At 38.3% G+C, this 26,678-nt stretch overlaps 1 protein-coding gene and 1 long non-coding RNA gene across 5 annotated transcripts; both read right to left on the bottom strand.

Moving 5' to 3' along the window:
- Positions 1-8,506: 8,506 nt before the first annotated feature.
- Positions 8,507-11,496, bottom strand: LOC149107144 (uncharacterized). Its single transcript, XR_016209328.1, has 2 exons — positions 10,358-11,496; positions 8,507-8,864 (listed from the first exon to the last, which is right to left on the bottom strand). It is a non-coding gene; the product is annotated as an uncharacterized LOC149107144 (long non-coding RNA).
- Positions 11,497-13,465: 1,969 nt separating this feature from the next.
- Positions 13,466-25,461, bottom strand: LOC110044512 (homeobox protein six1-like). Of its 4 annotated transcripts, none has more exons than XM_020750065.2 (4): positions 25,367-25,461; positions 23,930-24,053; positions 15,610-16,265; positions 13,466-14,826 (listed from the first exon to the last, which is right to left on the bottom strand). In XM_020750065.2, the coding sequence occupies exons 3-4, from the start codon at positions 16,161-16,163 to the stop codon at positions 14,520-14,522; spliced, it is 861 nt and encodes a 286-aa protein (XP_020605724.1). In that variant the 5' UTR covers positions 16,164-16,265; positions 23,930-24,053; positions 25,367-25,461; the 3' UTR covers positions 13,466-14,519. The 4 variants fall into 4 exon arrangements, with proteins under 4 accessions (XP_020605724.1, XP_020605723.1, XP_020605725.1 ...); XM_020750064.2 differs by having other exon boundaries at positions 23,930-24,185; positions 25,367-25,457; XM_020750066.2 differs by having other exon boundaries at positions 13,466-14,823; positions 23,930-24,185; positions 25,367-25,455.
- Positions 25,462-26,678: the final 1,217 nt, after the last annotated feature.

The raw sequence follows: 26,678 nt of genomic DNA, 5'->3' as shown, positions 1-26,678 counted from the left end.
ATAATGTGTGCTACAGTGAAGCCCGCTCTATTATGATGTTCTCTTATTCAATGTTTTGTGCATTGAAGCTTAAATACGCACTTTAAAGAAATGTCAAGAGTCAAGAAGGGGATTTAAAGAAAAGATTTAGCGAATTTGTTCGGTTTATGTCGACGAACAGAAATCTGTGTAAGTTAATTTCCTTGAAACGTGGTTCCTTGATGTGAGTTTTACTGCTTAAAAAAGATGTCCGACCGTTTTGTAGCTGAGATTTATCAATAAATTCATTTTTCATTGTCACAGTAAAATTGCAGAAAAGCGATAGGGAAAGCGTGATAACCCAAACTTAAGCTCGCCTCTAGACGTCTATGGATAAAGTCTTAAGTTTTGAATATTCTGTTGAACAATACTGAGCTGTATGTTCATGTGATACTGTTTATTATGCTGCATGAAGTGGCTCTATCATAGAATGATAAGTTTTGTTTTTCTTTCAGAGACTGTTGGCATTTTTAATCGGGAAATGTTAAAAATTGAGGGCGATAATATGCAATTTTAATAAGCAAACAGTTATCTTGAAATCCAATTAAAATGTAAGAAAAAATATGTGGTTGTGGACGTCGATGCAGGTAACATGGGAAAAGATGAAAACGGACTACAAAACGCATACTTTCTTTCTGGGCTAGTAGAAATATGAAGTGTGCTACCCATAAAAGCCACGAAACGACGTTGGTATACTATGTTCACCCATTCAATTCCACAGGCGAACCAAACCTTTTGTGTGCTGACATTGAGCAGAAATGTTGAAGGCCAGACGAAAATGTAACTGATCAAAGCTGAGCAAGATTTTTAAAAGGATTGCACTAGGTTAAAATTGGTTTATTTCGCTGAACAAAAAATGAAAAGTGGTCTCTACTGGTGGTCTCGAATGCTTTCAGCCAACCTTTGTTCGCTAAGTAATTAATAGTTGGTCAATAAATTACATTTTTTGCGTGCTCATTTTAAAGTTACATCTCATTATCGAACGGGCGATGGCTAAGACTCCTTCTGGATTTACGGAGTTGACATAAATGGAATCCGAATATGTATTTTTTTTTAAGAATTCAAGTTAATGTTTTGATTAGCTCAAGTATAGCCTTAAGTTCACATTGTACTGATGGGAGAACTTGAATTCATCCTTTTACTTGAAATTAAATTGCACTTCCAGTTCTTGTCATCAGTTGTAGGTCCAGGTTTCGTTTGCATTCGGAAATATTGAATATTGACGCAAACATTTAATAGGGGTATGTCATGCTATTTTACGATGTAAACAGTTATCTTAAAATCCAATTGATCAGAGAAAAATAGAATAATAAGGTAGAGTTCTTCTTAAAAATACCAAAATGACTTTAAACCATTAAGAAAGCTTATGATTAGAAAAGATTAAAATGGATTGTATCGGTTTAAAATTGGTTCATGTCGCCTATGAGTTTATGAACCAGCTATTGATGCGATAACAGATCTTCATTATCACTTAACGTTTGCAACCCTTATTCCCCTAAGTTTGGATGAAACTGTTGGATAAAAGATTGTTGCTCTTGAAATGAAAGCGTAATGCCAGTATTTTTTCATATGGTACTGTTTATAATGTCTGTTAATGACAAGCATATGACCCCTCCAATGAAAGCTGTCGAAGGGTCCTGTTTGTTTTTCATAAGTCGCATCATACTTTTCCTTTCGAGTTTTGAAGTTTTACACTCGCTGAATTGAAAAGGTTAAAGGTAATATATAATCATTTGATCGTTTTATGTTGAAAAGGAAATACCTGGCGACCTTCAAATTTTCAAACAACTAGCATTGTCTCTTAACGGGTAGAATACCGTGGTTGTTTCACTTATTTTATAACCATACTATTGAAAACGAACTTCGCATGCCGTGTTTTTGCACTTTGGTAATTTAAGTGCCATTGTGCGGTTTTATGTCGTTTGGTGCATATACCGGCTGCAGACTATCAAAAAATATCCTTGCAAAATCCTCCGCGCTATTTAACAAGTTTGTTGTCTCAATTAGATCCTCTTAACACCATTTCTTACCGAGCGTGATATTTCCTCTTGATTTGGCTTGTCTTCTTCTTAGACTTTAAGTATACCCGAATGGAATCTAAGATGCTACTGTTGTATACTAACGTTTTAAATGGATCAGAAAATTTGGCGCCATTTTTTTTATTTCTAAAAGACGAAAGCTTAGGTTTATTTTTAAGAAAAATGTAGACGCGCTTGGTTAAAGAGATTAATGGTGTTTATGGGAGTCGTGTGGCTTTCTCGTTGGTGCCAATACCTCGGTTTAAGTTCCTATTTCAGTCGTGTCAACAATTAATGCTAATATTAAAATAATACGTCTGTAAATCTCATGGTCGAGGTCAATGTCTTCGGCGAAGAAACCAGGATACTGTCATGCAGGGTTAGGTTGATTTCTAACATCTCAAACGAGTTGATAGAGAGAAACAGCAGTGATACTTTGATTAGTAAGAGATCACTGGAGTCCAGTAGAGTCAAAGAGTGCGTGCGTAATTAATTCGCTTACCTCATCAAAAATAACTTTATAGTCTCAAACTATCCCCCGACCCCTCCCTCCGACAGCTCGCTAGAAAACGTTGTGTTTCGGTGGACATGTGCCAGGCACCAGAAGGCACAAAAAGGACGAAAAAAGCTGTGGCCAAGGCATTGTGCCTTGTGAGTAATTTTGCTGATTGGAGATCACTTACGATAGCGAGATTAGCATCTGATGAAAAAAGGACAAACCTCGAAAAAAGTTGAGATCTAATAGTGAATGTTCATTCTGAAATAATGCTGCAACATTGAATAGGTTTAAGTTGTCAGATAAGTGAGAACTCAAAACGTTACGTAATGAATCGAAAGGACGCTTCCTAAATTCAGAACAGTTTTGACTGGCAAGACACTTGTTGACGGTGCCCCTTTAAGACTGCATTAATAAAACCAATTAAAGTTTTTGTCAACTAAAATGGATTGTTAACTAGACAAAGGTCGTAAAGTAAGATTAGTTGTAAAGTAAACAACAGGTGTAAACCATACTAACCCGGATTAAAAGACACAGACATGATGAGGGTGGTTGCGCATGCGTGATTAAAGAATTCAGCTAAACGGATTTTGTGTTGGAAAATAGGCTGCCTGCACGAAAGCGTGTAAATTAACGGTTTGCGCCAACGTAAGAACGGCCAAAAACGCATTCTTTACTTTATTTGCGTCTATATTGTTAGCACTTGTGGGAAGATCCACATGCTCAAAGCGCGGCTCAAGGATCTAGCGGCACCTCCACTCCTTTGGTCAAGTTTGTCAGGTTTTTTTTTTTTTTTTTCAAAATCTTTTAAAACCGGAGTAGGGTTTCCATTTAGCTGAATGGTTTTATCGATTTATCGAGCATGACTAAAATAGCACGCGACTCACTAATGGTTAAACAGGTTATCGGTTTTGAAGAAAATGCTTGCATTAAACTATTGTTAAAATCTGGGGGAGGTATTGAACACGTTTAAAAACTCTGCATGAACATTTTTGTTTGCAAACTGGTTTTGTTATTTTCAGAGACAATTAAAAATACCATTTGTGAGCGAAACTTACGAAAATTTCGGATGACTCTAAGAGTTTTATTTACTTTGATAAGTGCTCGGTTTCTCTTTATGAATTCTGAAGATTTCTATCGTTATATTAATAGTAATTAACGCACGATGTATAAAAGACACATTAAGGGAAGAATTGATAAAAAAGTCATTAAATAAACGTTTACAAAGGAGGCGCATTAACTACAACCGTCTAGTGCATACAGTGAGGTATTCTGAGCATGTCTTATTTCATGCCAGGTTGGGTTGTTTGATTGCCGTATTGTCTTTCACTTAATGCAATTATAATAAACAACACAGTTAAAATCCGGATGTTCAGGATAATAGATCGCTCACGTCTCGAAGTGGCTTTTTCGCTTCCTTTTGACAATAATTGTTTTTCCCGATGCTGCTTGTCTTGTCAGCATTAATTTGATTACCTCGCCGGCTGGCATTCGTTTGAAAATTAAGGGCCTTCTGATTAATATTTCCTTAGAATGTTCGTGGGCGGGCTAAGATTCAAATGCCACTGAGGGAAAATTGGGAGACGAAAATATGATCTATTGCTACTTAAAGCTTTTAACCAAACAAGCGTATTTCATCAGAGTCACAACAGCGATACTTCCGATCTGGCCTAAGAATTTGTGAGAACAAAACAGCTCTTAAACTGTCTACCATGTCAAGGGATTTTTGCCAAAACTAATTAGGGTCATTTGTTTCTCGCCGAAGTCTAAGCAGGGATAAATGGTTTTAGAAGGAAGTCCTTTATTGGAACTTTGCCCCTAAGGAAAAATTCTAGAGAATTTTTTTTGACAGCTTTATGATCTCAAATAAAATTCCCTTTTGGAGAAACAGCGCTAATTGGGTATTGACAATCTATTTTATTAGACTTAAATAGATTTTGGTGCATTAAAAGTATCAAATATAACATTTTCTCACTTGGTAGGCAATAATCACGCATATCTATCTATATATATGTTTTCAAGGGCTCAAGGTTATTTGGCAACCATTCAATCCAAATAGCCGGGATAAAGCGGATTATCACCGGGCGGACCTCATAAAAAGTCCCTGTTATCCATATCCGGGACTAACTTCTGTATTGCCTTGTTTTTTGCCAGTATTTTCAAACAATGCGGCGGCCATTTGGGTGTTCCTAGCCTCGGGGGTTACTCTCAGAAAAACTGGGTGGAGGTGTGCGGCCTGCTTCACAAAACCCTTACCCTATGTAAGACTAAAATTTGTGATTTTTCGCACCCTATTTATGACCTGACCAAAAATTTGGATACCCAATTTAAGACCTGACCCTTAAATTAATACCCTGTTTGAGACTGCCTCATAATTTGTTCCCTAGTTCAGACCAATGTTAAAGGCAATGTTTATATGTTTTTATTAGGTAGGATAGCTTCTAAAAAACATACTCAATTCAAGACTAGAGTACAAAAAGCAGACCCTATTTGAGACCCTGAAGTGGCCAAAATCGATACCCTATTTCTGACCAAAACGGCGTAAAAAAAAAACGTACTCTTTGGGGCCGCACGTACCTATGTGGCTCATATAAAGGATGCCCCCCCCCCCCCTCCGGGGGTTCCCAGACAGTATATATCGAGAATATGCTTGAAAAAAACTCATCGAGATATAACGTATTTACCAAGGTAGAGAAATTACTTTGTATCGTACCTCTGGATTTGTTGCGTCCCGGCAACAAACGTTATTCTTCTTGTTATTATGATATAAATCGTGTTTCATATCACAGTCGTCTAGCTTCGTATGTTTTTAAATTCAGTCTCTGGGCTTCTCTGTGAAACTCGAATTCTTACTCTCCTCAATGATTGTCTGAGATTTCTTTTCATGAAAGTTTTTAGAATTGTGTGCCTAGAGGGGTGAATAACATTTATAACTCCCCTGGAGACGTGTGATTGAGAGATAATTTCACCTTGTAATATATCAATGCATTAGCCAAGACACAGACGACAAAAATAAAGAAGTAATCATTTTGGAGACATGACCTCTATGTACCGTCAAACATTCTAGAATGCATGAACTTTAATTACTTATGGTGAGTGATACTTTGAGCTTCGGACTACATGGTCCAAGTTGTGATTTTTAAATAGGTTTAAAAAAGGCAACGAAAACCTATTCTCATCTGATGAAAATTGATTTATTTTGTCATCTTTGGACAATGGAACTATTAGAGTTTCGATATGACACAACTTCTCATTTTACGCCATAACTTTTGTACTCCTCGCTTGCTAGGCTGTTCAAGTCAAAAATGTCTAGTTGTGTAAGAATCTCTTCACCTTCTTTACTGTTCCACTTTGTGATTAAAACTCGAAGCTGTTTATGTTTCTATTCCTTTCTAAACGCATCAATGACATTTGAATCTTTATTTTGATTGTATAACATTGTTGAAACTAATATTAAATTGCCAAGAGAAAAATGAAACGTCTAGCAAACTGAATTTAACACCGCCGTTGGGTTTTACCTTTCAAAGTTGGTATATTACAACAATGTACTGATATTGCTACCTTGGCTATTTTTAAATCTCCACCGAAATGATTTCTTTTCCGTTGTTTTTAGCCATCTTTTTGATGCAGCTTCACTATACTGATCCTATTTTAGCTGGCACAATACCCTTTAACTTATAAAGCCAAACTAAAATATCCATTTATTAACCGTGGTTAGTGCTTTTAACTCCACGAGCGGAACCCTAGTGTGTGACAAATCAAATGAAAGCTGTTGGGCAGTACTTTTAAGCGGTTACTGTTTTTATGCTTTTGTGGTTCTGAGCTTTTAAATCTGTTTATGGGAGCTGTTATGCGGCTAGTCAAATTTGAAAACGGGCTTTTGCGATACTTTCACGTGGTGCTCTTTGTTTGAGGCTTTTTCTGTGAAGATGGCACCCATGGGAGTGCTAGTGCAGCACAAACTGTGCTGAAGTCTTTAATTTATGTCATCCCTTAACGTTGTGTTTAAAAGCACATTAATTAAAACTGATTTCTGTGTACAGATATAAATCATACAGCCGTAGCTTTAATTATTGTCACAGTAAGCTTTTACGAAACGCGACACTACCCAACGGAAACCTTTCATCTGGTATTTTGTAACCAACGCAAGATTTTTTCAATTAAGTTTATATCAGCCGTTGCGCTGTTTATTTTTTCCTTGTCAGAGGAGAAGTATAAAATTTCATCTCTTATTAATCGTCAGTTCAGTGTCTTTTAAGTCAATATTCCGTGTTCTGGGTGTTCGATTTCATAGCAGTATTGTTGTAAGGTGGTCATTGTGAACTGAGACTTAATCACGTTTCGTGAACGAAAGATTCATTGCCACAACGTAATTGTTGAAAACTGATCAATAAGTTTTTCTTTTCGGAATTAAAAGGTAGTTGACCATAGGTTTGGAGTATTATCTAATTCTTCAATAAATACTTGAATCAATTTTAACTCCAAGAGTGGCCAAGTTGAAAACAAAACTACCATTTAGTTAGCATATAAAAAAGTACAAATTTTATTTTTAGAAAATACTAAAAAGCATCACTTTACAATATAAGATAACTTTCATTTGATCAGTCTGACACTACGTGGGAATTCTCTCTACCGACTTGAAAGATTGATTTTTTTTTAAAGTACCTCGCGAAAGTACTTCTCAGTAGCTTTCATTTGAATTTGAATGATCATGCACTAGGGTTCACCCAAATTTAGAACCAAGTTGTACAGCATAATAAACAGTACCACATGAAGATACGAAGCAATAGCTTTCATTTAAATGGCCACACACTAGGGTTTCATCTAAAGACTGCAAAATTTGAACGACTTTGTGCAGCATAATAAGTTAAACAGTGCCACATGAAACTACTTCTCAATAGCTTTCATTAGAATGGTCACATACTAGGGTTTCATCTATAGACTTGGCAGTTAAAACTTCTCGTATAGCATAATAAACAATATCATATGAAAAGCACTGCTCAGCTGAACCCTCACATACTAGGGCCTCGCCTATAGACTTGATACTTAGCCTCCTTGTATAGCACAGACAATACAACATGAAAGTAGAGCTAATCACCTTTTACTTGAAGGGCCACGTTGAAAAGTTGCAGGCATGCACTCAAGAGAAACATTAATTTTTTGGAGTTTTGAATCTAAGAGTGAGAGGAAATTCATTTAAAACTGCAAAATTGGTTTTGGGAAAAGACGTTTGACAGGGTGATAGCCTCCAATACATACATCCCTTTATGAGGTTTATTCACGATCTAATTTCTTTGTCAACGGAACCACTGCCCTTTGCACAACGTATAATGTCGAAACACTACTCCTACCTGTCTAAAGAAAAGGCGTTTAGTTTCATAAATACGGTCACCTGTTTCTCCATAGAACAGTATGATATTCATGTCAGCATTATGGAGGTGTAGGTGATAGCTATGAATTTTGGTCTCTGCGGGAACAAATGAACTGTCTGTCACATGAGCCGTATCTGTGAGTAGTGGCTTTACATTTTAGTGAAAGAGAGGAATAATTAAACTGCGCTAAACAAAACAAGAAGAATTACACCATATTTGTATCCAGGGAATACGAACGAGTGATAGATTTAGGGAATACCATATGGGACTAAAGGTGGCACTGAAAGTATCCTATTTTCACTTTCCTTATTCAATTTTACTCCCAAAGTCAAAATTCACTCCTATTAAATGCTTTCATGACCTCAAGGCGTCAATAATAAAGGCTCTGTACGTGACCATCCAAGTAAGTGTTGTTGTGAAGTACTTTCAAGCTAGACTGTTTGTTTTCAATGTAAAACAAAGTGAAATTAAAGGTCTTTTTAATCTTGAATTTCTTAACTCTGGTTTTCGAGACGACGCTCCGTCATGTTCAACGCATGGCAGTTTTGCCTTACGATGGTTTTTCGCTTTCTTGTTTGATGGCTTTCCGGGCTAGTTTGGCGTTTATTTCTTGTTAATTGTGCTGTATGTTTTATAATTTTTTTTTTTAACAAAGTAGTATTTAAAGGTGATGATATGTGTTTAATTTTCCGAAATATTCCCTCGTTAGTCAGGTTTTCTCTTACCAATACAGCTTATTTGATTTATTTTTCGATCCAAGGGCAGCGAGTAACTAACATTAGATTTACTCACTGAGTAATATGGTATGCTTAAATTTGAAGGCCTCTTGTGAAAAACACTGTTTTAAATTTGCATTCAGTTTTGTCGTTGAGGCGGGACTCTGGAGTGGTTGTCTGTCTGAAAACCACCTTGGCTACCGGCAGATGATGATAGTGCTACAAGTTATTGTGGCAGTCATAGCTAGAAGAAAAAGCGAAGCAGAAAAAGATTAGCTAAATTAACAGAAAACAGTCACTTTGACGTGGAAAGAAATTTAAGAGCCGCCGAACAAAGCGATACGAAAACCTGAAAACTTGAGTAAATATGTTACCGTCGTCTTGGCCTTTAGACTTTGATTTAAACATCACTTTGACGGTGTTTGTGATTATCTTTATTTTACCCAGTGGTAAAACAATAAACAAAGCTAACAACAAAGTCCAAGCGTTTACAGGGCAGAAATTAAAACTTTCGTTTTGTCATATTAACTTGACAGTTTGCGGGTAGTTTACTAATTTACATTTTCATTACCAAACGTTTTGCTGGTGACAGCGACAACTTTTTTTGACTGCGAAGACGTACCTCCCCTTGCCTGCCCACGTGCTAGTCGATGATGTTCAAAGAAATAACGCAAATAGTGAGATGACATAATTTTCGATGTCATTACCATTGTAAACTCGAGCATTGTTCATATTGGAATATCAAGACTTGATAACTTGTTTGGAAAGGACAGCCCAGCTTTCTTTTGAAAGCAGATTTGTTGTTGTGGCGACCCTTCTTATTTTCAAGAATTTTGAGCAGGTTAACTGACAGCAGTGAAGAGCCAGTGTTAAAGAAGTGCCATTGATAAAGCCTTTCTTGTGACATCTACTCCCGTCTGTGCTTGCCCACTAAAGGTGAGCAAAGCCTAAAGAAATTTTAAAGTGCCACCTTACAAAAAGAAACAGTTTCGCATTGTGTTTCTGTACTCGTTGGAAAGGAGGAGGGCTTCTGAACAAACAAGGATTTCCACTTTTCGAAAATTAAAGTTTGTTTTTCCTTGTAGTTTAATCGTCGAATGTGACACGTATTCTCTAGGAGATATGTTCTAATAAGGGTGGATGTTAAATATTAATCCATGTCTTTTCAACAAGGAAAATATACGAGGTCGCATGGCCGTGTTCTTTGTCTCTAATGAGATAGCGAAAAAATTAAGTCATCAATTCAGATTTTCTCTTTTGCTCTGAAATCACAAGAAGCGTTTTATACATTTGCCACGATCCAGATAACGAACTTTGAGCCGTGCAAAGTGACAGATCTCGAGGTTTTTCTATCATCAATTACGCAGTCATATTATGGCTGGGTGTCTGAATGCATTTCAGGTAATCTGTTTGAGCACTGGGCTCCTCGTTCAAGAGTTTTTGCATTGTTATATAAATAATGGAAGGCCCGTCAAATTATAACGTCAAGCAGCCATTGAAAAGCCTCACAAAATGAATTATTTTTTTTGTCTAGTGTTCAAGATCATTACGCGCTTGGGCCTTCCTTCCTTAAATGCAGTTTCAGGACATTTTGGATAATTTTACTAGTTTTTTTGTTCGAAGATTTTTAATATGCCAATTGCCGATCACATTGTTAATTATAATATTATTAAAATGTGTATTAAATAGAACTTATCCTACTTAAAAACCAATTTCTTTAGTGTGTTGCAAACAAACCTTTTAGTTAAGCATCCCTCGTATTGTATTTGCAATCATATTTCTTTTTCTATCACACACTCACCCACACGACTTGTACCGAAAGTCACTGGTTCAATAGACAGTCAGATGGGTCTTTTCAAGGCTTTTTTGTATCGCTTGTTTGTCCAAATGCGGGTGTCGTCTTTGTATCAATGGTTGCGCCTGAAACTGCGCGGCGTTTTATTGTGAAAAACTTTTCACTGTCATGTCTTCATTTCTTGTGCTGTGATTGGTTAGTAGACGCCAAAATTGGCGAAGTTGTCGCCTTTTAGTGTTGCCCCGTTTGCTGTTTTTTTTTTTTTCTTTAATACCATCCAGTCGGGCTATTTCTGACAACAGTGATTCGACGTTTATGTCGACGAGATGAACCGCTAACTTTTTGCCGTCACCTCGTTGTGTTACTCACCGAGATGATGTTTATCTGTGGTGGGCCCTATTCAAATCACGTCCTGGTCTTGAATATGTTCACTTAGAACGAAACAGTTGTCTGTCTTTTCGAGGTCATTGCTGCTATGTTGCATGGAAAACAAAAGTCTTAAAAAATCCCAAATCCTGTCACTAGTAGTATGTTTTTTTTTATCACACAGCTCTAATTACAGTCTACAGTCCTCTTCTGCTTCATTCAATCGTGCGCGATTGAGGTGCTCGTCTAAAACTTAGAATTGTATTCCCCTTAGAATCACGCTTTTAAGCTCAATTTTCTTCCGGTAATCTTTTGACTCATCACTATAACCTCACTTACACCTTCACTGTAAATGATTTTTCATTTGACATTTCTGTGAACAGTGCGAGCACCTTATTTTAAAACGGTCAACTACAATGAGACTAAAGTGATAAAGTCTAGACTGCAAATGACTGAAACATTCTTAGCAACGACTGAAAAGCCTGACTTTAGGAGTGAATTACGCCGATTGATGTAAGTCTTTGTCTTTTCTTAGCAATTCTTACATTGTTTAAAGCTCGCTTTAATATTTGCATGTAAAAGAAAATAGTGAGCTTTTAATATTTAATATTTTGCACGGTCTATAAGATGTTTTTTCGCCTTTAAAATAATGTGCTGAATTTTTATGATTTGCTTTTTCTCCTTGTTTTCCCCGTAGGAGCGCAATTTCGCGTTGTATCGTACGAGACAAATTCACTGCGAGATGTTAGCTTTGCGGAAAATTTAGACAAACAGGACACTGTTTGAAATTCTGTTTGCTAAGACGGTCAGGGCAAAAGAAAATAGGATAAAGAGCAATTTCTTATTGAAGAAAGGTTTAACAAAAGTAAACATTTACAATTCGAAAATGGCACTTGTTCGTGGCCGAAGATGAAAACGGCGTTTTGTTTTTCCCCGTCACGGCGTTTTTATCGGCTTCTTGTAGATCTACCTAGAAACAATCCGGATGTCGCAATAGTACCTTGTCCACAGGAATTTCAAAGTAAATACCTTGAAAGAATTAATCGAACTTGATGAGAAAAAGCCGTGTTTGGACTCACCGCTTTTTCTCTATTTATTTTTTACGCCGACAGTAATTTGTTATTGTTTTAAGCCGAGCTTAAGACGAGTTCCGCTTCGTTGACAAAAGTTCACTTCGGGATTCCTAAAAGCACTGTCGAAAACAATTCAAAAAGTTCCCACACTTGTTTTAGTGTATGACATCATTACTCCTCGAGGGTTCCACGCACGCATTTTGAAGACAATACCATCTTGGTAACCACTCTTTAACAAGGTCAATAAAGGATGCACTATGCAAACTGGGCGACTGTCTTTTTACAGGACAAAAAAGCATTAAACGTTTACTTGAATAAACAAATGACCATGAACGCCAAATGTATGTTTTTCTTTCATTTTCTCTGGGCTTAATTTATGTTATTGGCTTGGGAGGCCGGTTCCGCTGCGGTGGAGTTCGTGAACCGCATATGTGTATTAGCTCTTCGCTTATCACCTTGTGACATTTGTTTGTTTGTGCGATGGGGAGAAAGGATACTCGGATTACAGATATGATCATGTGGCTTTCTTAGGCTTCCGCTATTACCACTCAATTGAATACACAAAGCTTGACTGGTTAAAAGCATCGGGTTACCGTAACTTTAAAATCCAGACCTCGGGCCTCCCAAGAATAAATTTCCTCGTTTGTAAGGAAACGAGGGAAGGTTTCACAGTAAGTCAGCGCTAGATAAAAGTACGCGCATGGTTTCTTCCTTATCACAGACTCAGCTTTCCGGCGTGAAGATTTTTGTCTTTGCGTGGGCACAACGGAAAAGGGGACAACTTCCTATGAGCTACGTGGTTCGTTTTGCTTTTTCAATCAATCGCTCGTGATGATCACTCTTATTTTCGAAGCTGGCTTTCTGTATGTTTTTCTTCCGCCCTGTAAAAACATTTTACCTCGCGGTCACACAGCGTCCAACTGTGTAAGCATCAATCGGCTCGATGCTTTTAATTCTTTTCACTCCATTTTGCTTGCATCAAAACCTAAAATAGTAGCTGCTGTTAACATGTGTTATGACATGTGCTTGGTGGATGAACGCTATTCAACGCGTACAATGCATCTTTTGTGATTTAATTGCTTTATTTAAAGAGATGTGAGCCTCAAACAAAAGCGCTGGATACATGTGAATTATGGTGCTTTTGTGTTAAAATGGACGAGACAAATAAATACACTTCGAGAAAACGGCGCGAGATAAAGAAGTGTTGTGGTTTGAACCTCCTGGGGGCTAACCACATTTTCACTGGCTTAGCGCCCATCTTCTGTCGTCGCCGGCGATTTTGACGCCTGATAAAGCGAGCTCTTTCAAACCCCCACGCCCAAGTCACGAAACAGAATTACGCGCACGGGACAAGCGGGCGAGCGATCATTCAAAATGCGCGTGGTTTACATTTGAAAGGCTTCCCACTTCTCGTCTAGTATCAGCCTTTTGTGCAGACAATAAAAAGATTGCTTCTGTTGTATAGCGCTGCTTTCCTTTCTTCTCTGCTTGTTGAGTTTGTAAAGAGAGGGCGAAAGGTTGAACCGTTTCCTTCGCGGCGCCATTAATAGCGCGAAAGCTCTGTGCTCGAACCCAAGACCTTGAACCCTGACAGAAATCATAACGCGTAAGGACGGGAAACCCAATCTTTTTATTGCCCAAATTTCCTTCTTAAGCACCGCTCATTGTGATTTATTGTAAAAATAACACAATAATGGAATATCCTTAACACATCGACCCAAGCCGTATTTTCGAATTCAAACTTACAGTAATCTTTCAATGGGCAAATTAATTGATGCGCACTTCGCTAGTTGTCCGTGCGACGTTCCGCAAAATATATTCCTGTTGTTATCGACGAGGAAACTTTTAACTTACGACTACGAGCGCTTTTAAGTGAACTCAACGTACTTGAATATATTGTGGGTTCTCCTTAATGGTTTTCAATTTCCTCAAAGTGATATGGCGATATTTGAGAAGATGCCCGCATGTAAAACGAGAAACCACTGAATATATTTAACGGAAAATACGAAAACTTGTCGCATGAGAGGTCGCGCTGGCTTGGCTAAAACACTACACGTCTTGGATTCGACGGGAGTTTATTTCCACCCTAAAATTATAGAGTACAGTGAAACCGTGTGCCTTTTCACAGGGAAGGGACAGTGGCGTTCTTCCAACTTAGTCGCTCGTGAAACAGTACTGTACAAGATTACATACGGCAGTACATAAGGTGAAATTACTTAAAACATGAATGCAAAGAAAACATTTGCTTTTTACACTTAATTCTTTCAAAGATACGTGAGAATTTTTTGCGTTAGTATTTTTTGTTTTTATCTTGATACGCTTTGAGCAAAAGCTCGTGTTGTTTTTTTACCGCGTACACAACTGCGCGAATGAATGAACCATTATTCAACGGTGTCTTGCGCCCTCAAGTACGAACCAACTATGATGTTTTGTTCATCGCCGTGGCTAGCTTTATGTTGAAGTGTATTTGAACTACAAAACTACGATATACATATATACGTTATGCTAAATATCTTAATAAAATAAGACTGAGATGCTTTAAAACTGTGGAATTTGCACGGCTTTTGCCAAAGGAGGGAAAAACACGAAGCTTTTCCCCCAAGCTGTTAACTCATAACACACACAAGTCAAAGAATGGCGTAATGTACAAGTACGTTCGATGTGTCTAGAGTCCTACTAGAGAATTTGTTAATGTGGTCAGCATGTGGCTATCATGAAGTCCGTGGGTAAATTCAGTCGCCGATACAGGCGCCATCGACTCGTGCGCCATCCCGGGTCCCGTCATCGCAGCCATTAGAGCAGGGTCGTCCACCTCGAGCTTCACTGGAACGGGAGTGTGGGTAGCGGGCATATGTGCTCCATTCATACATTGAGAAAAGTCGGGTATACCACACTTTTTCACGTCATTCAGCATGGCCTGCTTGTCAGGGTTCAACATCTGCTTGGTTCTGATGTCCACGGTTGATTCCCTGCTTGAAATCACGCAAAGGCAACAATTAAGATGATAAACAAGCGCGTACCCTTTCTACGTAAATGCGCTTCCTGACTAATCCTTGTATTCTTTCAATGGCGCATCACTAAGCTCCCAACATACAGGCATTTCGTGCGAGTATTTCACTCCTAGGTCGATCACAAGTGCAAATTTATTACGGTGAATGATATCTAAGAGCAATGGCTCAATCATACAGCCACGGCTTGGCATTCAGCAGAGCTTGTCAACCAGGTTGTCGATATCAACACAGACTGCTTCGGGCTGGCTGGTTGTTTTTTTAGAACCTTATCAAGAAGAGGGTCAAATCAACTCTCTCGTATCCTCCTCTCTTTGGCTTGGGTATAAATCAACTAGCGAATGCGGAAATCCCATTTCATGTATATTTTTGCGGTCATTTTCCCCTCGCGCACGCGGTTGTGTATATATGTCTGTTTGATGTGTGTTGAAAACGATCCCCCTTCTTTACTAAAATTTAATTTGCATGAAATGAACAGCTAGTTACAGTTTAAGTCGCTAAATCAACTTCCGACCCTCGAGCAGCTCAATAAATTTTCTAATCGAGGCGATACTGAAAGGAAAAATTTCGCCCAAGATTTTACCCACTAGAATTGATTCTTGCACGCACGGGCGAGTTTGCGCTAATATGAGCTGGCTAATTTAGTATTGTATGTCAAAATAAGCTTTACAAAGTGACTGAGTTGAAGGTAAACGTTGGTGAGCTCAAGCCATAAATAGGTGGTCATCTCATGAGCGAAAGACTAACCTTATTTTTGCTTCCGCGGCGCGGTCTCGCTGTCTTCTGTTCTTGAACCAGTTACTAACTTGTGTAGTGGTTAGACCCGTGGCCTCTGCTAGCTCCCGCTTCTCTCGAGGCGATGGGTACGGGTTATGCGAGTACCACTCTCTCAATATGTTCCTCGATTTCTCCTTGAAACAGTAGCTAGTTTCCTCGCCGTCCCAGATCGTCCGCGGGAGAGGAAACTTGCGTCGAACACGATACTTCCCCACCGCTCCAAGCGGCCGGCCGCGAAGTTTCTCAGCTTCGATATAGTGCGCTTTTAACCAGAGGGACTGCAGCTTGGGATGCGAGCTCGGAGAAAATGTGTTGTTTTCCAGTATGCGGTACAGCTCCTGGAAGTTACCCTGGTGAAAGGAAACCAATGCCTTTGCTTTTAGCACGCTCTCGTTCTTCTGGATGGTTTCGCATTCTGGAAGGGACCACAAAAATCTTCCGAGGCGTTCTATATCTCCGCTCTGTTGTAGGACTTCACAGACACACGCGACCTGCTCCGGCGTGAAACTGAAGGTTGGCAGCATATTCTGTTGCTGGGGTGCTGTACAACGCCGTGTACGGTTTATCCTTTCACTTCTTTGTATTGTCTATTTGTCTGAACTTAAGACGGTACTCGCTCTTTATAGCTGCTTGGAATCAAATTGCACACAGTTAAAAAGAAAATGTCACCCACTAGCGCTCAGACTAATTTTCATTCACTGGCGTGACAATGTCATTATTAAATTAAGATTAGAACTTGAACCCTGCTCTATGATTGGCCAATGCTTGCCATCCAGATGGTTTATATTTTTTCAGTAGATGTTAAATCAAACACCATAGAAACAATGTCAATCGCTTTCTTTGCGTCTTCAAAAATTGCCACTTCCGCTGGAACATGGGCCCTTGAGTAGAAAGACTTACCGACAAGCCTCAAACACAATTAGCTCGCTCGTCGTGTTCTGAAGCCATTAGTGGATTTCAAATTAAGCCTGCTGGAAGAGCTTGGCAATTTTGAACTCTGCAACTTCATGGCCAGTGAAATGTTGTGTTTGTAATAGAATACGCGGATCGTGTTTCTTTTCCAAGGCGCTGTTTGTTATGGCAACTTTGCAAAACCGAGGCGCAAAAAAATAGTGAGCGCTGAATTGTTTACATCAAGCTATTACCCAAAAGATGCTAATTTAGAAGGCTAATAATGTTATGAGAGACGGGCGCGAACAAAGGGAGTGTTTATTGATTTTGCGAATTTATCGTTGTCGAAATGTCAGCCAAGCCATCAGCGAAATTCGTGTTAAACAATGGCCCGTCTTCCTCGGCTAATCCAGGTGTTATCCAGATTGTCTCTTCGTCTTCGCTTTTAAAAAACATGTATAGATGTTCGTTTTGTTATGAGAGCACGTTTCAGTTTACGATATAGCTTTTTTTTTTTAATCAGAGTTCATTCGTTGGTTGGGATCCGAATAACCTTCAAGCGATCCAGTCATTATCGAACAGTTGTAATCTACGTTTATAGTATCCATGTTTTGCCCGAGGGAGCTGAAAGAAGGAAGAAACAAAACGGAAACATTCCTTTGAAAAAGGAATGCGAAAAAAATAACCCTTAACTCTCTTAATGACATTCGCTCCGAACGCGTGGAGGTTTTCCTTGTATCCTTGACCAGCTGATGTTTTAAGATGCTATATTTTAATACTGCGCTCGATTTGCTCGATTTACTTCTCACAGTATTCACCAAAGTATTCGTTTTTTTCCAGTATAATTATGGACGTATAAACTTTACTTTGAAAAGATGCAAGGTTTAAGATGGCTCACCCCTCGTAGATAAGAAATCAACTCTTAAACAAAAATTAAGTGAACAGACAAACATTAAAGATGAACGCGTGAACATGTAAAACCTACTGCCTTGTACCGGCTAATTTTCGTAATACTTTAAGCACCGAAAACACAGAATGGCCTGATCGAAATTCAAACAGCCGAACTAAGGCAAATTCACCTTCTATTTGGTTTAATTCAAGGTAGTTTCCATTGAAATAAATAGGCGATTGGCTAGCTCCAGTGGCAAGTTGAACATCAGATATGCTTGTTAAAAAGCAATCTGCCCTAGACATGCCTTGGGTATTGATGAAAAACATTTCGAAACCTTTAAATTATTGCTGTAATGATGCGAGAAATTGAACCCATTCGAAAGTACACAAACGTTCGTGTTTAATTCCACTTGCACATTTTCCTGTTTTGAAAGAGAGCCATAAACCTTTGAAATTTGAGACGTTTTATTCTTACTTGCTAAGTGTGCCCGTCCATTAGAGAAAAAAAAATAAGATGAATAATTTATGAAATATTTGACAGCCCATTAGTGGGCAGGTTGTGACAGTGTGAGCGTGTGCAGGGTATACCTTTCTAACCCGTTTCAATTTCATTTTGTTTTAACTTCTTTGAAAAAAAAATAAACCTCTCTGGTTGTTTTGAAATCGTATACATCCGCCATGAATAACGAAATTCCAAAATTTCCTCTCCATTCAAGATTTACCCGCTATTTTTACATTTTTATTTCCAAACAGTTGCCATCACAATACGGGACTGTGTATAAGGGGATCTTTGTCCTGCACATGGGAAATACAAACAGTTAATTTTAACTCTCGTGTTTACAAGATTCCTACCATGATATAATTATTTTCGACCAAACATCAGGCTTAAAATAATTTGAAACCAGTGGCCAATTCTGCAACGTGCTGCCAGTTTCTTTCTTTTAGGCCCACCCACCAGATTTTTTCCTTTGTCCCATTCATTAAAAACATTTTCTATTCCAATTAAAAAGAAACTTGAAAGATCTTGTCAAGTTATGTCGGTTACTTTTTATTAAAAATGTTTCTGCTTCTCCACTTTCGCACCCATATGATAATATGTTGTTATCCCCTTCTGAATCTATTGTTAGAATCCCTGTTCCTGAAAGGCACGCTTAGAGGTTATCTTCCTTCGAACGCCCAAAGGAAATTCATCTATACGATAGTTATTAGTGTTTTTTCCTTTTGTAGGAAGTCGTTCTAAATGAGATAAGCACACAACGCAGGGTATTATCTTAAAGGAATTACACTTTGATACTAATGCTTGCATGATAAATAAGTATCGCAAACCCAAAGACCTGTATCAACAATTCTTATTCTTTGCTATCGGTTCACTTTACAGACGTCCACACTGTTCGTCGCTTGCGGAAAACGTGTCCGAATTTTTAGATCGCTTTTCTTGCCAGACCCCCTTTCATCAATGCTATGGCTTACTCCGATTATTGCTTGTGATAAAGTTGTAATATTATTTCCCGGCTTGTTACAGCCTGAACGTCTAGTTATTGTCTTCTCTGACGTGTAACGTGAGGCAAAATTCTCGTTTTACATCCACTGCAACAAAATGACACAAGGTCTCCCTTGCGTTTTTTGATACAACCGGATGTTTAGTTTCAAAGGCGCAGGTTGTGTTTTTGAAAAACGTTTCCCTGTTTTGGCGTGGCTTGTGTAGATTTTTATTGCTGGGGGTTGTTTTGGACAAAATATTTTACTCGGGCCATGTAACCTAATCGACTCAGTAGAGGTAGAGAATTTGAATAAAAGCGATAAACCAATAAAACATCCATTCTTTTCTGAATACATGTACATCAGTAAGACATTTCTAACGGCTTCCTTGTTATGCACAGTGATGGAGCTGGTTCCATTTAGAAATTAAATGGCTTCGTTTTCCTTTGCTCTAAAATAGAGAAATTAACCTTCCATCTTAAATTAAGCGCCTCGGGACAACAAAGAACTGAAAATGTGTTACTAGACTATGATTAAACACTGTGAAGCGTCTTAAATTTATACTTAGGTAAAACAGGTTGGAGAGAACAGACTGAGTCGTTTCTTGTCCAAATGGCGGGTGGCCAATTTCTTCCTCGCAGGTGAAACTCAATTAGCTTTTAATGCAATGCGATGGGTTGCTTTTGTTAGTTGCTCAATTGTGGAACTGGTTTTCAACTCAGTGTCGAGAAGGAACTTTGAAGAATCCAAAAACCGTATTGCTTTGAGCAAAGTTTGGATCAAATCTGTTAGTTCTTAACAGCTTTTTACTTCATCTTCGTCTGTAACTTTTTCCTATCATGGGCAATTTCTACGACAAATTCTTCTGAAATTTCTACACCAGAGTGACCCACTCCGATGTTTGGACAAGTTCAAACTTAAAACCAAACTCAGAAATTTTAAAGCGGGCAGCACCAAGTGAAGAACGCACTCCTCGGCAGCAGGTTGCACTGAATTGCTTTGAGAAATTGAAAGTCAGAGGTGAAGCGACATGAGGATTGACTTTTGGAGTGGAAAGTCGGATCACAGATACTGTTGTTCCACAGCAAGACATAAACATTTATTGACGACTTATTCTGATTTGCTTTAGCAGTATTGTGGATCTCTAACAGCGACTTGTTATTGACAAAAGAGCAGTCATTAAAGACTGAGGAGTTGATTATACAAATTGACTTTTTCAATTACGAACGGTTCTTAACATCCAACTTACCAAATGAAAGTTAAACTTGTGTCTTTTGCGAAGGGTCACATGTTACTTTTTATTATTAACGGATAATGTGTGCAATACCATACGCCCGAGAGACTTATTTACGAAGAAGACATTTCTCTCACAATGAGTTTACACCAGCTTTTGTTTCACAAGGCACAGAGGTTATAGTTAGACCCGTTTCATGACTTATATACTATGAGGGGCGTTGAAACTGTGTGGCTTGTGGTTCAAACAAATCTGAAAGGGCTTTCGAGTTGAATGCTTTCAAAAACTTTTGATAAACAGCAACATCTGAGAGTTTTAGAGCCGCGAAGCTATTTCAGTCGAAACTTTTAATTCTAAACACTACTAAACAATACATTCCAAGCACCTGTTCTTGCTTGATAAGATACTCGGTGTATTTAAATAATCTAATTTACTGCTAATAAACAACATAAAACGTGACCCGGTTGTCCTGGGCGTTGGAATAAAAAAAAAAACCTAGTTTCAAATTTGCCCTCGATAGTCATCCTTTTCAGATGGAGGTGAAAACCTGATTGGTGATCGTAACAACCCCACATTTGCCAGCTCTTGTACCCGGGTTTCTAGATGTCTGACAACAATCTTAATGCGATGTTATTTGATCAATCGCGCCACAAAGTCCCATCTCGTTTTCAGTGTCCTAGTTAAAAAGCTAGTGACCAAACAAAGTTGAAAGTAGATTGAAGAACAAACTGCGGGTCGAATCGGAAGTGTAATTCAACCTTTTTATCGACTTTTAAGTTTCTTTAACGACCCTCGTATCTTTTTCCTCTTGTCAATCGATTTTGAAAATCTGATATCCAAATTAGCCGACTCTGAAAACTTGAGAGTTTCTCCCACATTTAAATCAATTTTGATATCGGAAATAAAAATGCTAGGCATTTCCATATTTTTTGTTGTTTTTAATTTTAATCACCGCTTGGTTGTTGGAAATAGGATTTCCTTAAACTCGCCAGACAAGCTTTAGGCTCAGTACATTTTCTCAATCTTGAACGGCTTTTGTAAGTTGTAACATAAATGATATCTTCCGGTAATATTTAAATGGACGCACTTTATTAAGTGCCGTCCTTGGACGCATCGCTCGACACGATTGGGGAGTTTTCTGCGAAAACGCAATTCATTTCTAAATAGGCCTTTAATTAAACGACATCGTGAAAGTTGTCTCATCGATGTTTCAACCTTTAAGCGGTACGAGTCAAAGGAAGTGTAGATAAAGCTCCTCCGCAAAAACTTGTAACCGTTTGATAATTTCAGTGATAATTATGCGATAGCATTTCTGAAAATAATACGAATGCAAGACTTTTTTCGTAAGGTCTTGTCACGAACCGGTGGAACGTCCAACTCGAATTAAGAGGAAAAAAGCTAGCATGATTGTTATTACTCTAACATCACACATGTTTAACATGGATATTTATTCTGCATTTTGCCTGGACCATATGCTACGCCAGGCCGCCCCCGTGTCTGTCAATGCAGCCTTCCTTATAGTATTTCGGGTCGTGATACTATCGATATAAAGTTACGTCGAGATCATCTCAGATGTTATCTCATGTGTGGGCTGCGGAGGCAGGATTTCGTTCATTTCCAGTTTTACCCCTGATAGAAAACTTGCCGTTACTGAATTTGATAGATCACAATCGATATGTTTATTTTAGTGAGTTTGCTTGGTATTTTTTCGATCAGCCCTAAGTGGCTCCACCTCCGATTTCGCTGGTATCTCTCGCAAATCTTACCACCGGGTGAATGTCAAAGATGCAATTAGGTCGGTCTGCGTGTAAACCAAGCAGTGCTTTTGTCTCCATTTGGTTTTATTCGCTCTCAAATACGTTCAAAAACATCACTTTCTTTTCTCTTTGTGTTCCCTGGCGTTGAAAACGTGCTTTTAACAGCAAGTATTGAGTTACACAAAAAGAGCGCATTACTCTTTGATATTTTGTTTCTAGCGAGTCGGTGTATTTTTAAGTTGGAAAAACATACTTCTCTGGATTTGACTCGCGCAAGATTTATTTTAAAAGCGTGTTAACGTTTTCATAATCCTTAATGCTGGTTTACGTCCTTCTGTTCTTTTCTTGTCAAATCCCATAATAAAATGCTTTCTGCTCAACAAGCTTAGGCCTTCGTTAATCCGTTTTTTGACTGCTCTTCAAATTATATATCATAGTTTCATTTTTTGCACTTGTCAATTTACGAAACCAAATTCCAGTTTCCAAATGTCAGTGAAACGTTTTATTACCACAATGTAATCTTCTTAAATTTCAGGGAACTAAGGCGAAAGTGTGGAATTGCATACATAACTTGAGGAAAAAACCAATCTTTTCCTCAAGTTATGAGAAGTTTGTTATGTGCGATGCAATTCATCCATGCACAAGTGAGGAGGGGTATCTGTTAATTTTCTGTTTAAGAATTTCCCCCCAAGACGCACAAAGATAACCTGGCGAATGTGAGTTTAATATAAACTTGATGGCGTGTTATTCTCAAGCATATTTAAAGCGGTCAGAGATATATTTGCCAAAGAAATTGTGATTTGTAAATTACTTTTCTCACAGGCGTTCAAAACAAACGTGTTCTAGATCATGCTTAGTTATGTTGTAAAGTGATAATTTGAGATACATCTAGACGCAATGAAAAGATCGACTCAACATCTGCAGGATATGGGAAGAGTGTAAACTAAAGGTGGAAACAAGAGCATATGTTGAGCAACAAAATCGATATTTTTTCCTCTTGTTGATTGAATAAACAAGAATAGATTTTATTTTATGCGCTTCTTGTGTGCAACTGATGTTTTTAATCGTATCATTCCGGTATATAATGCTATGACATTGTTTCAGAGGTGAAGATTAAAAATTATTTTACCCACGTTGAGAAATTTGTTTACCAAGTTTTGAATTTTTACTCAGGTGTTGTTGTCGGTTGCTCAGTGGCTTCTGTTGCGATGATTTTATGATTCTTTGGTTTCTTTACCTTAAGCTCGCCTACTTGAAAACAAAATGATAGCGAACACCAACTCATTAATTGTAGGTCGAATTTGTACAGGCTCTTCGCACGCTACAATTCCCGCGCAATGGCCACCAGTAATGGTAGCAGTAATTGATTGAAGGCGTCGCAAGAAGGCGTCACAACATCTCACAGACCATGGTCAGTGCTCGGAAAGGTTCCATGAATGGAACCATGAAATGCAATTTTGGTTTTTAAAAGATAATTGATGCTAGGTAATATGTGCAGAGTTCTGAAGGCGACAACAAGTCCCGGTGATGACCGATATAGTCATGAATTGTAAACAGGATATTGGAAAAGGAAGTGTGCAGATCGATGCACTTTTCACAAACGGCCTATCTTTCTTGTTCTTCCATGCTACCTGACTATTCAGATTTTAGTTACGAAAATGGAAGGAAGACAGTACTGAACTCATTTTTAGTCGAGTTTAAAACCCGCAACATGTCCGTATCCCGGTAACATCACCCTTTGACGAAAATTCTTTCACCTGGACCTAAAATATCCCGGTTTTGGTTTCTTCCCACCAAGAGAAAGGTGCTTTTCAATCAGCCTCTGAATTCTGAATCGTTCCCATTGGGCATGAGGTAGCTTAGGTTTTTGGTTTGCGTGGCTAATACATAAGTTTGAACCGTGTAAGGTGATGTTGAGTCAGAAACGAATGACGCAGCTTTTAGCTAACCTAAAATTACCGGAGAAGACTCGAACCTGAAACGGACTTCTCAACTTTAAATTGATGATAACAAGGTGAAAAGAATACCAAGTTCTTACCGTTTGTGATTTTCCGTTTTGGCAAATGATATGATCGGTCGCCTGTAGCTACTAGCTCCTTGTCCTGGCGGGGAGGCTGGCTGTGTGCGTTAAGTCCCTTTGATGCGCCCGTGTCACCTGACAGCTAAAGAACACCCTTCAATCAACGTGTTGGGATTTCAAGGATGGCTCGTGGAATTAATTATGCCACGTACAAAGGTGCGAGTTTAGTCTGATGTTCCTCAACCATTTGGCCTTAAACCTGCGCAGCGTTTGACTATTGGAAAATTATTAAAATTCAGTGTAAAGTGAACAAGTCTGCCGTTTTTGGAGGGGTCGTATATTTCTTTATTAGATTACACGTAAATTTTCAACGCGAAGATCTTGTTTCGACTCACCCATAACAGACTGTATCTGTTTTCGTATCGGGTAGCTCGCACATTAAAGGCAAACTACGGTCTCTAAACGATTTGGACGGCTCAGCATTTATTTTGGTTGGTCCATAAATCGAATAACAATACGGTTAAGTTTTCAAGAAGTGCTAAAAATAGCACAGGAGGGAAGTTAAATAATCGCATGTGATGAGGCGAGCTGGAGGCGTGAACCCACGCAACATTCCAGTTGTAAAAATAAGAACTTGGAAGTGAATTTCCACCATAAAATTGCTTTTCACTTTTCAGCAAGTTCTATTAGGGCCCCGAGTCGTATTTCAAAACACGAAAGACGATTTGACGTGAGCCATGATTTGAAAACATAATGCCCAATGGAAATGAGTCAACGTGGGGTTATCAAATGGCTATCTACAATTTCAAGCGGGACATTGTGTCTCCAATAAAGAAGAAAATCTGTCAGCAAGCCTTTGCAATAAACGTTTGTATCAGTTTATAAATGTCAAATAGCCCTGAAGGGAAATACCACAAAATTTGATACCCTGGAAGAAAAACAGATAAGCGGCCTTTGGGCATGTGATCCGTATGTTTCTTTGGTGGTCGATATTTTCAGATGATAAAGGCCGTATCAGCCCAGAGTATAAGGGATGTATTTACCGCTCGTGGGGATATGATTTTCTTGTACGCTGTTTTACTCCATGGTGATACATATTGTTTGTTTTTTTAGTCTGGGACATAAAATTGGCGTGGATCACATATGTTTATTTTTTTTCTCCTGTTGTTATGTTACTGACCAACGACATTGATCTTCTAAACAAATCGAAAAAGAGAACAAACGATAGATTGGGTGACTTTGAAACTGAGTAGGGTTTTCGCTGTCAGGTCTGTAAAAAGTCTAAAAAATCGACATGTCTAGTCTGAAATTGGTTCAGGATTTCAACAAAGCCGTATGGTACCTACAACCCCTCGAATTAAGCTAAAACATCTAGAATTATAATAATCCCACATACTGAAATGGCTAACACAGTTTCCTTTGTCGATTTTTTGTTATTTGCTTTTGTTCACCTACCTGAAGGAACAAAAAGCTTCACAGTTTCCTGTTGCTCCGTGTGATTCTTTTAAAGAGTTTTGTCGAGTGAGCGCAAATCAAATTAACACACGCATTGTCAAGATATTAACCAGGCATTTCGTGTGCGTAATAAATATTTAACAAGCTAAACGGATTACCTAGTCGTTTTGAAGTAAGAATCAATCGCTCAGGTGTCGTGGACACCTCGTTAGCATTTTTGATTTCATATTTATGGCACGAGATGTTTTTAAAAATTGCCAGAGATCTTAAGTCGTGGTAAACTTTTCCTCTTGACAACCAATAATTTACCATTTAAAATAAATGTCGCGGGACGCAATGACCCGAAACAATTTAATAATGTCTGGGTCCGGATTTAACACAAAAAAGAAAGTTGGCTTCCAACGCTTATATGTCTAAAACGCTCTGATTGATTCCATGCTTGAACACGAAATTTTAACCCATTTACTCTCCTGTGAGCTAAATTCAAAACAGCGTAAAAAGGCTAAATTTATTGTGCATAAAACAAACAGGGCAGCATGAGAATACTGTTCAGTTAGCTTTCTCTTGAATTTTCGGATACTAGGGTTTTATTCACGAGCTTTTAAAAAAGTTAACACCAATACCGGTACAGCTTAGTAAAGAGTACTACATGAAAGTGCTGCTCAATAGCTTTCATTTGAATTATGGGCACACACTAGGGTTTTATCCAAAGGCTTTAACGCTATATTCACAAGCTTAAAAGTTAGCACCAATAAGAACAGTGTAATAAACAGAACTACATGAAAGTACTGTTCCATAGCTTTCAATTGAGTAGTCACACTGGGGTTCCACACACAGGCTAAGACGACAGAACCTGATTAATAGTTAGAAGGTGCGACTGTAGGAGTGAAAACCGTGGTAATACAATTTTCGGTGGCGTTATTTGTCCGACCGTTCGTGCCAAACCCAACCCTGTACGGATACACTCACTATACGAAGCGTGTTGGCTCGCAAAACTTAGTCAAATTAATTCACATTCCAAAACTAAAGGCTTTGAAAAAATAAAATGGTGGTGTATGTATGTATATATATATATATATATATATATATATATATATATATATATATATATATATATATATATATATATATATATATATATATATATATATATATATATATATTGCCCAGCGACTGTCCGCTTTTCAGGCTTGCTAGTACAGATATCGATCTATAGCATGACTCGATCCTACTATTCCATTTCATGTTGTGACATTTTCTTAATCCCTCATGTCATCGAACTTCATCGATCAAAACAGACGGATGTTATTGT

Source organism: Orbicella faveolata, unplaced genomic scaffold (assembly GCF_042242905.1).
Source record: "Orbicella faveolata isolate gen_17 unplaced genomic scaffold, um_ofav_v1 contig_27, whole genome shotgun sequence".
Taxonomy (NCBI): domain Eukaryota; kingdom Metazoa; phylum Cnidaria; class Anthozoa; order Scleractinia; family Merulinidae; genus Orbicella; species Orbicella faveolata.
This window is presented reverse-complemented; position numbering and strand designations above follow the sequence as displayed.